The 16,198-nt window shown below is 48.3% G+C and overlaps 2 protein-coding genes across 2 annotated transcripts; one reads left to right on the top strand and one right to left on the bottom strand.

Moving 5' to 3' along the window:
* Positions 1 to 2,256: 2,256 nt before the first annotated feature.
* POLR2G (RNA polymerase II subunit G) lies at positions 2,257 to 5,512 on the bottom strand. Its single transcript, XM_078857914.1, has 8 exons — positions 5,373 to 5,512; positions 4,453 to 4,562; positions 3,569 to 3,728; positions 3,332 to 3,382; positions 3,120 to 3,185; positions 2,959 to 3,030; positions 2,775 to 2,808; positions 2,257 to 2,623 (listed from the first exon to the last, which is right to left on the bottom strand). Exons 1-8 carry the CDS (start codon positions 5,382 to 5,384, stop codon positions 2,610 to 2,612), a joined length of 519 nt encoding a protein of 172 aa, XP_078714040.1. The 5' UTR covers positions 5,385 to 5,512; the 3' UTR covers positions 2,257 to 2,609.
* Positions 5,458 to 15,916, top strand: MRPL4 (mitochondrial ribosomal protein L4). The gene is made up of 10 exons (XM_078858016.1): positions 5,458 to 5,506; positions 5,942 to 6,072; positions 7,194 to 7,269; positions 12,429 to 12,570; positions 13,409 to 13,460; positions 13,660 to 13,777; positions 13,965 to 14,071; positions 14,757 to 14,866; positions 15,110 to 15,183; positions 15,424 to 15,916. Exons 1-10 carry the CDS (start codon positions 5,458 to 5,460, stop codon positions 15,567 to 15,569), a joined length of 1,005 nt encoding a protein of 334 aa, XP_078714142.1. The 3' UTR covers positions 15,570 to 15,916.
* Positions 15,917 to 16,198: the final 282 nt, after the last annotated feature.

Here is a 16,198-nt window from a genome sequence, read left to right as displayed (position 1 = left end):
GAGGGGTGGGGCTGGGTGGGGAGGGGCTGAGTGGGGAGGGGCTGGGTGGGGAGGGTGGGGCTGGGAGGGGCTGGGTGGGGGGTGGGAGGGGTGGGGCTGGGTGGGGAGGGGCTGGTCACCTCGTGGTGCCCTTATAAAACGCAACGTTTCACCTACTCACGCCGGCTTGTGCCCGCCCTCTCAGTCGGCCAGATTTGCGGAATACACCACGCCGCCGTTGACCCTGGCCATTGACCGAGCAACCCAACGTTCCTACCAGCTCCCTCCGCAGGAATGTGTTAGCGTTAGACGTGCTGTACCGTCAGTTACACGTCATTCCTGTCACCCCCTGATCAGTGCCCCACCTGATTACAGACCAATTCAAACCTTATTGGTCACCCCGTGCCCCTTATACATCTCAACGTTCATCCTACAAATTCCCATCAAATGGGAGAAACACAAATAGACAAAACATGTTTTTGTTGCACTTATTGAAACGGCTGTACGCCGCGTGGACCTGGAAACTCAATTTCAATGTACAAGAATACGGGGTAAACCGCATGGGTTGACAGCTACGTCGTGTGAAGTCCTCTTCGTTACTCCACTGCTGGACGAGGACCCGCTTCTCCACGCCGTGGGCACGGTTCTGTGACCATACTTCACCACGCTGGTCGTTGCGGGGGCCGTAGAAGCAGACACGGTGCGATTTCGCTGCACTGCCCTCTGCTGACAGCATAACTCTGACAAGTAGATTTGAAGTTTTCGTGACTGCTTGTATAGCCTCTTGTTACAAGCAGACCCTTTTGCCCACTTCAGCAATTGTTTCTTGCTGTGGTTGTCCCACCTGATGACGGGCACTTGTGTTGCGCCCGAAACGTCGTGATTTCATTTATTTTATTCCTACGTGACTTTACCGAAAGAACCAAGAGTATGACCAGTAATTATTAATATTTGAGTGACCTATTTTGCACTCCTACCGGTGTTTGTTTTTGTACTGTTTGCTGGAACATCTTTGGAAAAGAGCTTCATAGCTATAACCGGATTCCTGCAGTCAAAATAAAGATTATGATATTCCTTCAGGAACCTGTACTTATTCTCATCCACTTTGTTGTTGCCGTGCTCACACACTGCGGATCTTTGTCGTAAAATAGTCAAATTGCTAAACGGGATCATGCGTGTAACAATAAACACGTGTAATAATAGTTTAATACACGTGAAAAAACAAGCATAGCCATACCTGTCAACCCCTTATCAGTGCCTACCTTATTAGACTAATTTAGACCTTATTGGCCATCCCGTGCCCTTATAAATATAAACGTTCATCCGACAAAGTCCCATCACCAGGGAGAAACACGCAGACCATTTTTTGCCCGTAGTTAAACGGCTATACGCCATATGGACCTGAAAACTCTGGACCTGAAAACTCAATTTCCCTGTACAAGAATGCGGGTAACCCGTATGGGTTGTAACAGGTATGCATTGTTCCTGTATTACCAAACATTCCAGAGCGTTTCACACACTTCGTTATAAAACATGGACATGCCTAACACGAGCAGCGAGTGAGATATGAACCAGTGCTGAATCCTACACGCCATTCAATCCTCATCAAGAAGCAGTATAATTTATCCATGAGTTTTTTTTTAGGTTAGATCGCATAAATATAAATGTGTAGTTTAACCCACCACCACCAATTAGCAAGGTTTGTCACGAAAACAAAACATGCAAATTCCTTACGAGTACAACACACCGGTGTGTTGGAAAGTAAATCCACAACATTTACAATTCGCCGGTAATTACAACTAGCATCATCAGGCAAGAGCCAGAGTTGTAGATAAATCCTCCTGTTTCATTCTTAGAGGGAAACATGTGATGTTACTTTTGAGTCAATCAGGTGCAAAGGCCAGAGGGGGTTAATGAACGCATATACATTACTATGGATATCCATTGGGTTATTCATATTGTAATAAACATATATTAAGTACGCACATTGTGCTTGTACATCCTGTTTTTTGTGTGAATCATTTAACCAGAAACTGGTGAAGTATGTTCCAACCCCCCATCACTGATATGGCATGGGGGCATATTTATTTCAGTTATTTTTGTGAATTTAATAGGATTTTCTCCTGTTAATACCTTGAATAATATTTCCCATGTATATGCACATTTTAATGCACCTATTAAGTTTACTGTCCTTTGGGACATCTGTGAAAAAAAGCTTCATAGTTCATCAGATTCCTCCAGTCTAAAGAAAGATTCGGATTCAGAATTACAAGAATTTGTACCTTTTTATAAACTGCAAATCTACATTATTTTTGGAATAAGAAGACCGAGTAAGTTTTCTGGGAAAAAAAGTTATTTTGTTTAAATTAAGACATGTAATGAAATTGTATATACAGACAGGTCAACAATTAGTCTGATGTACATTTATTCAAAGATATAAAAAAGCAACAACTTACATTTGAACAATGTTCATTTATCATTTAACCTACAAAGATCCATTTTCAAATAATATTTTCTGTTGATGCAAACTATCAAAGTATTATTTCTATTTTATGCCAGTGTGTTATGATTGAAAAAATATTAACACGGTTGAATCTGTAGCCATCCCAGCATCTTCGAAGTGCAGCAATTTAGCTGACAAGACCTAAACAACAAACATACATAAGTTTAAACAGTGTGCTTTTGTATGACAATTCATCATAACACATCATGTAAGTACATATTTGTTTTATACACCTTATTATGCAATAATCGTAAGTGTTATGCTTCAATGTATAAGATGGTTATACACTTACCCAAATAATCGTCCATAAGGGAGCCGATGGCAAACTGAATAAACAAAGGATAAAGTCAGACCATACATTGCACACGAAACATTGAACATTAAATTAACGTATCATTGTTAAAGATATGGATTTATTCACATTTGAAAATACTGAGTGCATGAAGTTGTGTGTGCATTAAGTATTGAACACTTACAATGTCGTTTTTGTCAACTCTTGTTCCCACGATCTTGAGCCTGATTTCATCATCTTGCTGGATGACAACGTCCTGTTTAAAATAAAACGTTAATTAAGTATAAACTCTGATTTGTCGTAGTTTTGCAAACTGTTCGATGTGCGATTTCAGCTGCACAATACCTCATCAGTAGTTTTGTAACACGGTGGGTTTGAGTTTGGATCAAACTCCATCTCCGATGGAATAGACTGTGAAAACGAAGAGTACACACATTAACAAAGACTTGCAAAACAACTTAAACATCCTCCAGAACAATCGAATCCATATGCGAGTAAATTATTACACAGGTAACATATCTGCCGTTGCTGTGCATCATGTTGTAACCAATGCTTACATGTCTGGAGATGAAGCATGACATTGGGCCGACCTCCGTAAACAGGCCAACCTGGGGGTGGAGGCAAGCGGCGATAATTTAATAGTTTAATTCTATGCTGGTCATCTTGTACACCTCATTACAGTCACGCTAAAGAATTGACATCAGATCCCTGGACATAATCCCCAAATTCATGAAAACATTCCGATATTATAGTTGAACAATGATGGGTGTAGCACAAGCCAACCTGTGAAATACCTTGTTGACTTGAGTGACAACGGCATCGACCACCTCGCCTTTGAACGGGCGGAAGACGATGGCGCGGTATTTAACTGGGTAGAGGACAAATCCCCTTCCGGGTTGGATCATGCCGGCGCCAATATTGTCAATAGTGGTCACCGCAATGACGAAGCCATACCTGCAGAGACACAGCATTACACGTCAGATGGTGCCCACAGAACTAATGAGTCACATATTCACTTTAAGATGTTGTTTTGTTCATGTTTTTGTTTTTTGTTTGTTGCGGTTGCACCCGATTCAAGAGCCGAATGGCTCACAGGGCTATACCTAATAAATGAACTTGATCTTGAACTTGACAACATCACGCCAATTAATAACATTAATGTAACTGACCAATTTGTGTTGAGTGTGTTAGATTCTATGTTACAACTCAGAGAGTTGCAACGTTGTTGTTGTTAACTGAAGCAACGTAATGGGCTTTGGATGAGTATTTTACATATGGCCAAATTGTGTTCGGTCGAATAGCCCTCACCAGAGGTGTGGACTCGAGTCATGTGACTTGGACTCGAGTCAGACTCGAGTCATGAATTTGATGACTTGCGACTCGACTTGGACTTGCATAACAATGACTTTGTCCCACCTATGAGATGTGGACTCGAGTCATGTGACTTGGACTCGAGTCAGACTCGAGTCATGAATTTGATGACTTGCGACTCGACTTGGACTTGCATAACAATGACTTTGTCCCACCTCTGGCCCTCACAAGCCGTCCGTAGTGGGGGAGGCCCTTTATCCGATAGTGGATTTTTGAAATGTCTGTTGAAAGTCGAGCATTTCAGCACAAGATCGTGTAAACAACCGGACCTTGGCCCAGTCCTAAAAGGAGGACCACCCCCGCGTACTTTCCAGAGCAGGTTCCCTCCACCTCAGTGAAGAGCTTCTGCTTCACAGTGTTCAGTAGGTTGGGTCCGAAGTATCGAGGATGCAGGAGAATCTCATGCTCCAGGGAAATCTGCTCGGGAGACACAAAACACGCAGACAGTACACAGGGCACACGTGTGGCGGCTACGTGGAGACGTCTAAAAGATTCCACCGATGCACACAACGAAACGTCGCAGCATATTTCATCCGAGACGGGGAAAATAATGAATTCATCTCAAACAAAGTGGAAGGAAACGATGAACATCTCGAAAAATAAAACGTTTTCACTCAAAGAGTCGTAGCTTTTAATCACTTTAAAGTTCTGCAGAATCACTAATTTCCCATTTTCCAAGACCGCGCGTACGGGAGCCTCTGTCAGTCCCCACTCTAAACCCGACGGCCGAGGCTCCATGTACTCAGCCACAGTACCCACTAATCCTCGAACAGCTGGAGCCCCACCACAGTCCAAGAAAATATAATTGGTTTTTTACCCTTTTATCTGGCAACAAAACTGACACCTTTTTTACAAGGAGTCATGTTTGCATAAACCACAATACCTGCAGTCATAATGCAAACAAAAAACATAACTCTGATAATGTATGCACTGTCCTTGAAGTTGATTGGTCCACACCCGAGACAGCTTTCCTTAGAGCCTAGTCTCACATGATGTTGGAATCCGCCTTTCGGCGTCATCTGGTCCAACACCATCTGAGACAGTTTTGTTGCTAGCCAGATAAAAGGGTAAAAAACCAATTATCATATTTAATGTAACCAGGTCAGAACTCATTTACACCATTGGAAGTCACCGGGACTCCACAACGCCCCTGGTTGAACCAGGGCCCTGGGTCCTCCAGAGTCTCGCTAAGTCGATGTCCCTGGCCGCCTAACGCGAGGCACTCACATGGTAGAACATGTTCTCTCACACGGGGGGCGTGCGGTGGAGGGATGTCCTCTCGCCGTGTCCTGCTCGCAGCGTCTCCCAGACAATGGTCGCTGGCCCCACTCCGCCCGCCGTCGTTCACTCTCGCCGCACGTGTGACGATCCAAACGCGATCCGATTCGATTCCGAAATGGAATCGAAAAATCAAGAGTCGATTTTCGTCTGCAGCCGCTCGGTTGCGTTGTTCCGTCTCGTTTGCGTTGAACGGCGTCTCGTGCCGTCTGCGATGGCAAAGATCGAGTTTGAACATGGGTCGTGTGCGTTCCAAACCATCGATGAGCTTAATAATAGACCGTGCCATTACCGCGTGAATCGATTTAAAAAAAGTTGTTTTAAATGATATCGATACGAACCCTCCCCCCGTGAACGGGCAGTCCGCGAACCGGATACACTTTTGAGTAGCCTCCAACAATACACAAGTTACAACAGTTTATTTTTTTGCTTTGACTTGTATTAAATATAACCTCTGATTGAATGTCTTTCAATAGAGGAAGAATTTAATATTTTTGTGACTAAAATAAAATTTTGAGTCGTGTCGCTGTCCGCGACCCCAGAAGTAGACCACCCGGCGCTTGACCTCGAGCCCTCGTGGTGCTGGAGCGGGGATCGCGAAGTGATGCTCGGGCTGCTGGCGGGACAACTCCGGGGCGCCGCGCCCCGGGTGAGGGGAGAGAGTTGAGGCGATAGAGGGCGATGGGAGAGGTGGTGAGAAGCGAGAGAGGGTGTAGGGTGAGGGGAGAGAGTTAAGACGAGAGAGGGTGCAGGGTGAGGTGGTGAGGGGAGAGAGGGTGCAGGGTGAGCGGAGAGAGTTGAGGCGATAGAGGGCGATGGGAGAGGTGGTGCAGGGTGAGGGGAGAGAGTTGAGGCGAGAGAGAGTGCAGGGTGAGGTGGTGAGGGGAGAGAGTTGAGGCGATAGAGGGCGATGGGAGAGGTGGTTGGGGGAGAGAGGGTGCATGGTGAGGGGAGAGAGGGTGAGGGTCAGACGAGAGAGGGTGTGGGGTGAGGTGGTGAGGGGAGAGAGGGTGAGGGTCAGACGAGAGAGGATGCATGGTGAGGCGAGAGGTGGTGAGGGGAGAGAGGGCGAGGGTCAGACGAGAGAGGGTGTAGGGTGAGGTGGTGAGGGGAGAGAGGGTGAGGGTCAGACGAGAGAGGGTGCAGAGTGAGGGGAGAGAGGGTGAGGGTCAGACGAGAGAGGGTGCAGGGTGAGGCGAGAGGTGGTGAGGGGAGAGAGGGCGAGGGTCAGACGAGAGAGGGTGCATGGTGAGGGGAGAGGTGGTGAGGGGAGAGAGTTGGGAAGAGGGTGGAGGGTGAGTGGAGAAGAGAGGGAGCGTGCATGGTGAGGGAGAGGGCGGAGAGTGAGACGAGAGGGTGAGGAAGGTTATGGGAGAGAGCGCAGGGGGTTATGAATACAGGAGTGAGTGGAGAGGGGTCAGGGGTGAGTGGAGATGATGAGTTTAGAGGCGAGGGGTAGAGGGATAGGTTGTGGACGCGACGAGGTGGCCTGGTGGTTTAGGGGTCATGTCGGAGAAACTTAGCTCGTACCACTCAGGTTTCAAGCTCTGTGCCTAGGTGTGTCTGGCGTTTCATAGTGCCCAGTATCTGACGGTGCTAATCGCCATACCAAGCCAGTATTGTACATTTCACGTACCTGTCGTGGAGTTGGTTGTAATTTTAATTTTCTCAATTTATGGACCTCAGTGGTATGATGGGTTGGCTTGATTCAAGCCGTGCATATGAACTCATACGTTTTTGTTGGTGGTGTTGTTATTTTTGCTGATGTAGTTGCTGTTGGCTGGAGTGGGGCCAAAATTACCTGTCGTGGTCAGTCACGCCAGCCTATGCCATGCAGCCCACCCAGGTACCCACGTGTTCCCCCAATCCTTCTACCCATCCATGATGCTTGCACTTTAATTATACCTGGTCTGAAACCGTTGTACTCGATTATTAATGCATCTATGCTCTAAAGTATTATAATCTGACCACCTGAATTCGTTTGCCTAACATGAAATGACAATGTTGTCTTGACTCTACTGTCTGGTTGAGCAAACACAGTTGCAATGAACCTAGTTACCTCCAATAGCCGTGACACTTTGTCACAGCCAATTTTTGAGTACAAGTGAAGTATTGGAAAATGACGGCAGGAAACTCCTTGACGGGAACACACTTCTTTTATTAAATCTTGACTTGTAACAATACAACGCGTGGCCTCTCTTCTTCACACCGCACTTCTCTTGACTCAGGATTCTGTGCTGCCGGCTCTCTGTGCCTCGTGTAGACTCCGCGCCTCGGCTACACCCTTCTCTCGCCTCGTGTAGACTCTGCGCCTCTGCTACACTCCTCTCTCTCTCCTCGTGTAGACTTTGCCTCTCTCTCGCTGGCTACACCGTATGCATACTCGGCTCGTGCAGACCGTTCTCTCTCGCTGGCTACACCGTATGCATACTCGGCTCGTGCAGACCGTTCTCTCTCGCTGGCTACACCGTATGCATACTCGGCTCGTGCAGACCGTTCTCTCTCGCTGGCTACACCGTATGCATACTCGGCTCGTGCAGACCGTTCTATCTCGCTGGCTACACACTATACATTACTCAGCTCGTGTAGACCTTTCTATCTCGCTGGCTACACACTATACATTACTCAGCTCGTGTAGACCTTTCTATCTCGCTGGCTACACACTATACATTACTCAGCTCGTGTAGACCTTTCTATCTCGCTGGCTACACACTATACCTTACTCTCTTCTACTCTCCATTTCTCTCCTCTCCGGGCTCTATCCCTACACCTTCGTCTTCATTCTTAGATGGTTCCACTTCTGCCCCTTGCTCCTCTGTGCATCACCTTATATACCCCTTCTTCCCGGGAGACGGAGCGGATGCGGACCTCAACGTCGGCACCGCTCCTCCGTTACCCAATCCCCACGCGCTATCCCCACGATCCGGTTCCGCTCAGCGCGTGTTTCCACTCTCCGACCAATCACACCGCGCTGCTACCCGATCACTCCCTCTGGGCGCGTCACCGGCACACAGCCAATCAGCAGCACTACCCCCACCCGCGCACTGACGCCTGCTCCTCCCCGTCAGCGCGCGTCACCACACACACACCCGTACATACGCGCTGGCACACGACATATACACCCAGCGCGTATCACCACTACATCACCCCCTCCCACATAGCTCGCAGCCGGCCCGGCTGCTAACAACAACCAACCACGACGATAAAACGACAACCAACAAAAAAAAACCCCATAACCCCCCGAGTGTGCCCCGTAACATAACACAACAACAACAACAACAAGAATAACTATGTACAGATTGACAATGAACGCGAAAAGTCAACAATAACACGATACGAGCAAATACGAAACGAACGCGCCCCACGTCCCTGCGACTACACGCAGTGACGAGGCGCTCCAGCTGCCCCGACTCCTCACGAGGCAGGTCATGCAAAGTAGCACGACCTGGCGCGAGTCCGTCTGGCTGGTCCATCGTATGGGGCGGGACACTGACGACCGTCCGGCGGTTCCGGCCGCTCCAGACGGCGCGGAACGGGCCTGAAAGGGCCGGCCCCGCCGCGGAGATCCGGCCGCCGGTGATCGGCAGCTGTCAGTTCCGAGACACCGGGGATTGTAGAGATGACTTGGGCTCTCGGTCGTCGTCCAGCCGAGCTCCCATGGCGCGCTGCCGCGGAGCGCGGCACCCGGACGCCACGTGGCCCCGGAGGCCGCAGTTATAGCACGTGACGAGGGTCGGAGTAGATCTTGGTTGCTCCGACTTTCGGCCCGATCGCAGAGGCGACCGGGCCCCCGGCCTCCAGTCCCCTGGTCGTCCCGTGGCGAACGCCTCCTCTCGTGGGCTGACGACTTGGGGTTCGGCGACCACCAACCCCGGGGCTGCGACGACAGCAGCGTTGCAACCAACGCCTTGCTTCCGTTGTAGGGCCTCGTGCGCTTGAATACTCGTGGCGACTCTCAAAGAAGAAATATCAATGTCGTCAGCTGTGTTGATAGGGACCCCCAGGTCCTGCGCCAACTTGAGCAGCTGCTCCAAAACCATCGCGTCTTGGCCCTCCTCGTCCATCCGAGGGAACGCAGCATCAGCAAGAGCCAGCAACGCCGTGCGATAGGCCAGCGCGGTCTCCGTGGCCGCTTTCCGTCTTGCGTAGAACTGATGGCGGCATGTAGAGGGAGGCCCGTAGACCCTGGCCAACAAACCCAGCGCATCCTTCAGCGTGGAGCGGTCCGACTTCCGTGCAGCCCTGAAGGCCGCGAGCGCATCGTCGTCCAGCATGGCGGGCAATGCCCGCAGCGCCGTAGCATCGGACCACGCTGACATCTCTTGATGCGCCAAAAACCTTCGCTGAAATTGGCCCCAGTCTCCGCCTTCCGCCTTGAAGGCTGACAACGTGGGCAGGCGCTGCTGAAAAATGAAGTCATTCGCCTCGTGGTTCCTCTCCGCCTGTCCGTCGGTGTCTAAGATGGCGGCTCCAGCAGCAGACGTAAGATGGCGGACCCCCTCGCGCGCTGATGAAGTCGATGCGCGCGCTTGGGAACCCACCACCACGTGGCGCTCGCCGTTCCCGCCAAAAGTAGGCCCAGGCGCAATGGCGGGAATCCCCCATTCGTTTTGGCGGGAATCTGCGGGGCGACCTTGTAAAATGTCCCCCACCGTCCCCGCTCCTCCCGACGAGCTGATCTCCGCCAAGATGGACGCGGCGGCGAGCAGCAGCTCCGCCAGTCGGGAGTGCGCCTCACGAAGCCCGGCGTCTGTCCCCGGTCGCTCGGCCGGCGCCGTCGACGGACCCTGCAGCGTGGGCAAGTCCTCTTCCTCACCCCCCGCCACCAGCGGCTCCGAGTCGTCCAGGTCTTCCTCGCGGTCAATCCCGTGGGTCCTACGGGTCTTCCTCGTCTCCATACTTGGAAGCCCGTTTCACTTCTGACGCCAGATGAAGTATTGGAAAATGACGGCAGGAAACTCCTTGACGGGAACACACTTCTTTTATTAAATCTTGACTTGTAACAATACAACGCGTGGCCTCTCTTCTTCACACCGCACTTCTCTTGACTCAGGATTCTGTGCTGCCGGCTCTCTGTGCCTCGTGTAGACTCCGCGCCTCGGCTACACCCTTCTCTCGCCTCGTGTAGACTCTGCGCCTCTGCTACACTCCTCTCTCTCTCCTCGTGTAGACTTTGCCTCTCTCTCGCTGGCTACACCGTATGCATACTCGGCTCGTGCAGACCGTTCTCTCTCGCTGGCTACACCGTATGCATACTCGGCTCGTGCAGACCGTTCTCTCTCGCTGGCTACACCGTATGCATACTCGGCTCGTGCAGACCGTTCTCTCTCGCTGGCTACACCGTATGCATACTCGGCTCGTGCAGACCGTTCTATCTCGCTGGCTACACACTATACATTACTCAGCTCGTGTAGACCTTTCTATCTCGCTGGCTACACACTATACATTACTCAGCTCGTGTAGACCTTTCTATCTCGCTGGCTACACACTATACATTACTCAGCTCGTGTAGACCTTTCTATCTCGCTGGCTACACACTATACCTTACTCTCTTCTACTCTCCATTTCTCTCCTCTCCGGGCTCTATCCCTACACCTTCGTCTTCATTCTTAGATGGTTCCACTTCTGCCCCTTGCTCCTCTGTGCATCACCTTATATACCCCTTCTTCCCGGGAGACGGAGCGGATGCGGACCTCAACGTCGGCACCGCTCCTCCGTTACCCAATCCCCACGCGCTATCCCCACGATCCGGTTCCGCTCAGCGCGTGTTTCCACTCTCCGACCAATCACACCGCGCTGCTACCCGATCACTCCCTCTGGGCGCGTCACCGGCACACAGCCAATCAGCAGCACTACCCCCACCCGCGCACTGACGCCTGCTCCTCCCCGTCAGCGCGCGTCACCACACACACACCCGTACATACGCGCTGGCACACGACATATACACCCAGCGCGTATCACCACTACACAAGTAATTCACAATTCTCTGGCCTGGAGTGGAAAATACTGTAAGCACGGCGTAATTACGGACGATATTCTGGGTCGCTGGTAGATTGGTGTAGGCATGTGACTAGTAGCCATAGCCATAGGGAGAGCGATAATGGATTATGTGTGTCGGGTGTGGGAATATTTTCCGAGTTGCTGATCTACACACTCCCAAGTTTATATGAAGCCCAGGCCAAATGCATATGTTAAGGACATAAAAAAAATACAAAATAAAACTTGTGTTCTTGAAAACGTAATTTTGTCCAGAAGGTGTTCCATTGACTCAGAAAATGTATTCCAATGTAACAACATTGTTGTTTATTGGTAATAGCATGTAAACTACAATGACAGACGTTCCCAACAGTGTAGGAGAGGCTTGATTAATACATGTTAGTTGCCCACCTGGAGCTCGGATAAAAAAAAATGCATCTTTGATTGGTATTCTAAAATCAAGTAAAAATAATGCTGTTTTTTGCTAGGAATTATAGCATTGGAAAGAACAGTAATGCCCCTTGAAATGAACAAGGCCACTAATTGCCAGACATTGCTCCTGCAATTTGTGGGAGAGAATAATTTCGACCGAGTCACTTGCTGCCATAGGCTACCCTTTAGAAGAGAGTGATGAGCTGTGACAACTTCCTTCCATGGAATGACAGCCTTGGCAGTTTCCCATGAAGCCCATTCCTGTTGTCATTTCAGTTCTGCCTTTATGGGAAAGGAAATTTAGTTTTTTGTCATTGATATGTTTATCTCATAATTCCAACTTTTTCAAAGATAATAGGCTGACCATTTTTTTTGGTGAGAATGTGTTTTTCCATTTTTAACTCTTCAAAGTTTAATTTAATTCTTTATATTTAACGCGTCTGTGTGTGCCATATTTTATGTTCTTACTAATAACCAAATGATGCATTGTGTTAAATAATCCATGTCTTTTTTTACTCATTTATTTGGGTTATATTTTAGAAAGCACGTGCGTAGACTCAATCGTGTGCGCTTGTCGTTCCTCCCTTTCTACCAAAGAGTCCGTGGTGTGGCCCTGCGAGGTGGCCGCCCCCGTGTATGCGCCCATGCGCCAGGCATGGCTGGAGTCTCTGCGCGGTTTTGATGTCGATCAGTTGGGCCTCGTCGACCTCCACCCGGACGTGTTCGGTGTCCCCCCACGGTGCGGCCCCATTCCTCGTTCTTCTTGTGGCGCACACAGTGACGCAACACACACTTTGTTCCATTGCGAGCGATTTTTTACATTGATTGGTGAAGCAGTATTTGCTGTTAGACCCTATTGCCATCCGGTAAATTATGTGGTGATACTGCGTTGGCAGTTGTGCTTAAGTACAAATAACAAAAAATTCTACACATCAATAAAATTGCCTTAAAATGAAAAATAGGCAACGTTTTTGCCGATGGCCCTTCATATTTAAATCACGAGCCATTGCCAAAAATGTCACTTAATATGTACTTTTTCTTTTATGGCAATATGCATGAGCAATGTGTTGAGTTTTTTGCCACACTGTAGGTCACATATTCTGTTGGTGGTTATTAAATTGTGATATTGTATTTATAGCTCTTTGTCAATCCGTTGTTGTCATGGGGGTTGTTTTTACTTCACGCAGTGTGAGTTTGTACAGATACACTTGGCACTGATTTCAGCCATGGCCTGGGATTAAATGTCATCAGGTTCATAGTGCAGTGTGGGAACCACTTTGTCACAGATCCACTCCTTATTTAAATTGTACATTGTGTTGAATGTCTCTATGTTAAAATTAAAAAGAGCATCTGAGTTGCTGTCATCAAGTTTTGTTTGCTGAATTTTGAGCCAATGCAATTCACGGAAATTAGTGTGGAAATTCAGGAGGGAAACAACCAGTTATTTTAAAGAATGGCTCATTGAGGTCAGTTGGTGTAGTCTTTTGTACCCATACGGGGACTGTCATAATTTGTAATGGTGTTTTTCTTTATGTATTTCTGCTATTAACATTTTTTACATTTTGTTTTCTCATTAGGCTTGACATCCTACATCAAGTCTTAATATGGCAGAAGAATTTCAAGAGGATTGTGAGTGCTCTATTTCACAGCAAATAGATAGCAGCACATATAAACTTAATATGCGTGCAGTTTATTTGACAAAAAAATATATTTTTTTAATTCCAGCACCCATGTACGCATTTGCAGTAGCGCCAGAGATACTGTTCAGCTTACTGGTTGTGGCTACATCGATGCCCTCGGCACACGTGTGACCTGTCAACATTCACAGAGCTACGCGAAAGCGAAGACACGCGCTGAGATGCGCGGCGGTGGTCGCAAGCCGTGGAATCAGAAGGGCAGCGGACGCGCACGACACGGCAGCATCCGGTCCCCGATCTGGAAAGGAGGTGAGGATGGCACGCTTGTGCCTTTGTGTTAGCGCTCGCTGATGCAGCACGGTGATGCAGTTTGGTGGTGTGATCTAGAAAGCACGTGTGGCTGACGCATTTCTTCGTCCTGTGTTAGCTCTCGCCAGTGGTGCGCAGTGGTGTGAGGTGGCATTTGGTTAATGTGATGCGACACCGTGTGCGGCAGGTGGCGTGGCGCATGGCCCTCGGGGCCCGATCAGTTACTACTACATGCTTCCTATGAAGGTCCGCGTCAAGGGTCTCACAGTTGCCCTCAGTGTAAAGCACGCACAGGTACGGTCCGCTTCGTTCGACAGAGGCATTGCTTTCCTATTGATACTTGAAACAGTTATATAAGAGTAATTGGGGTTGAATAATGTAATGTGGGTTGGAAGTGCAATAAAATCCATTGTACTGTGGCTCTGTTCCTACGACTATGCTCCCTACCTTCAACATTCCACACTGGCCAGAATGGTGAAGTATGGTTAACATACCTGTCAACCCACATGGTTTACCCATATTCTTGTACAGGGAAATTGAGTTTTCAGGTCCATACGACATATAGCCGTTTCAATACGGGCAAAAAACCCATTGTTTTTGTCTATTTGTTTGTGCCTCTCCCTTGTGATTGGAATTTGTAGGATGAACGTTGAGATGTATAAGGGCACGGGGTGACCAATAAGGTCTGAATTGGTCTGTAATAAGGTAGGTATAGATAAGGGGTTGACAGGCATGGGTTAAATAACCCCCATGACCCACATGGTGTGGAGAGGCCTTCATCCGGCATTGGATTGACAAAGGGTCATACAGGTGCTTTGAGACTCTATTCTCAAGCTCGAGGTGTGCTTTAAATAAAATGATGGTGTCGGTGCATGATGAACTTCTTTCGCACCGTACTTAGCCAACTGTGCTAATCGAAGGTGCGGGTGAAGCACAACTAAACACAAAAATCAGTTCTACAGAAATGATGTGTGCGCAGGATGACTTGCACATCGTCGACTCCCTGGACATACCCACGGCCGACCCCCAGTACCTGCTCGACCTGGCGGAGTACAGACAGTGGGGCGACTCCGTCCTCATCGTGGACGTGTGAGTGCCACGAGAGATGCCCCTTTGTGATCATTCTTCGTTTTCGTTACGTCTCACTTCAGCGTCGTTTTAACAGTACCACTATACAACTGCTTAAAATGTGGGACATTCAAAACACAATGACAGATTGTTTACGTGAGTATTTTTTTTTTACAATTAACTAATGTCCAATGAAGGATTGTATATAAAGCCGTAAGTGAAGCCCATGAACGCAATGATTGTTTACTTTGAATGTTTTTGTAGGAATGAACAGATGCCAGAGAATATCCTGGAGGCAACAGAAAAACTGAAGACCATCACTGTGATGCCTGCATTGGGTAAGCTATTTTATAGCACACTTGAAATAGCCTTAAAAATAGACCCAGACGATAAAAGAAACGTCCGAGCCTAAACCCATTTAGCCTGGACGGCCAGGTAATCTAGTTTTTAATGTCTTTTTTTAAATGCTGACATGGCAGTCTGCTCGATGGCGGTGGTGGCTGTGCACGCCCAAAGTTGTCGTTGGTCATGGACGATTGATGTCGTGCACCCCTGCTTACCACGCCGTCATGTTGCAGGGCTGAACGTGTACAGCATGCTCAAGTACCACACGCTCGTGCTCACAGTTGACACGGTGCGCTTCCTTGAACGCAAGCTGCTCTGGCACAAGGATCGCTACGGGCCGATCTACCCAATGAAGCTGCCCTACACCGGGATGCCCTGATGATGATGCGGCAGGTGATCTCAGCGGCCGCCGAGATCACCTGCAGGATACCGATGGAAGGTGTTCACTGGACTCAATACGTTTAAGATTTCACGGATATGATGTGAAATGTAAAATGTTATCATCTGTTTTGTGCTTTTTTCTTCTATAATTGTATCTATTACACTTGACTTATTCGGCAAGCCTTCATTTCGGTATTGGCGAACGAGGGTGCAGATGTGCACTTAGATGTATTATGTACTTCATCCAGTTTTTGGCGAGTATTTGTTAAAATGTATACATTTTGTCTGATAATTACATTGAAACTTGGGTAATAAACATTGTACATCTTAAAATGGTTTGGATTTTTTTTTGTGAATTCAAGCCAAACGCCATATTAAAATTTTAGTTCGTAGATAAAGATGAGCAGAAATCATACCCTATCTTCTAAATATGCTGCAGTGCTCTTGACGTAGGACTCTGACATCTGAAGGGCCTGTCGAGGCAAAATGCTAAGAGCTGTGATTGGACATCAATATTGTCTCTGGGCGGTGGTGGCATGCGCATGTGATCCATCGCTGTGGAGGCAAGAGTTGGTGGCTCATAGAAATGTTGTAAAACTCCCTTCCCATGGGTGTCGAGGTGCAATA

Source organism: Lampetra fluviatilis, chromosome 7, assembly GCF_964198595.1.
Source record: "Lampetra fluviatilis chromosome 7, kcLamFluv1.1, whole genome shotgun sequence".
Taxonomy (NCBI): Eukaryota; Metazoa; Chordata; class Hyperoartia; order Petromyzontiformes; family Petromyzontidae; genus Lampetra; species Lampetra fluviatilis.
This window is presented reverse-complemented; position numbering and strand designations above follow the sequence as displayed.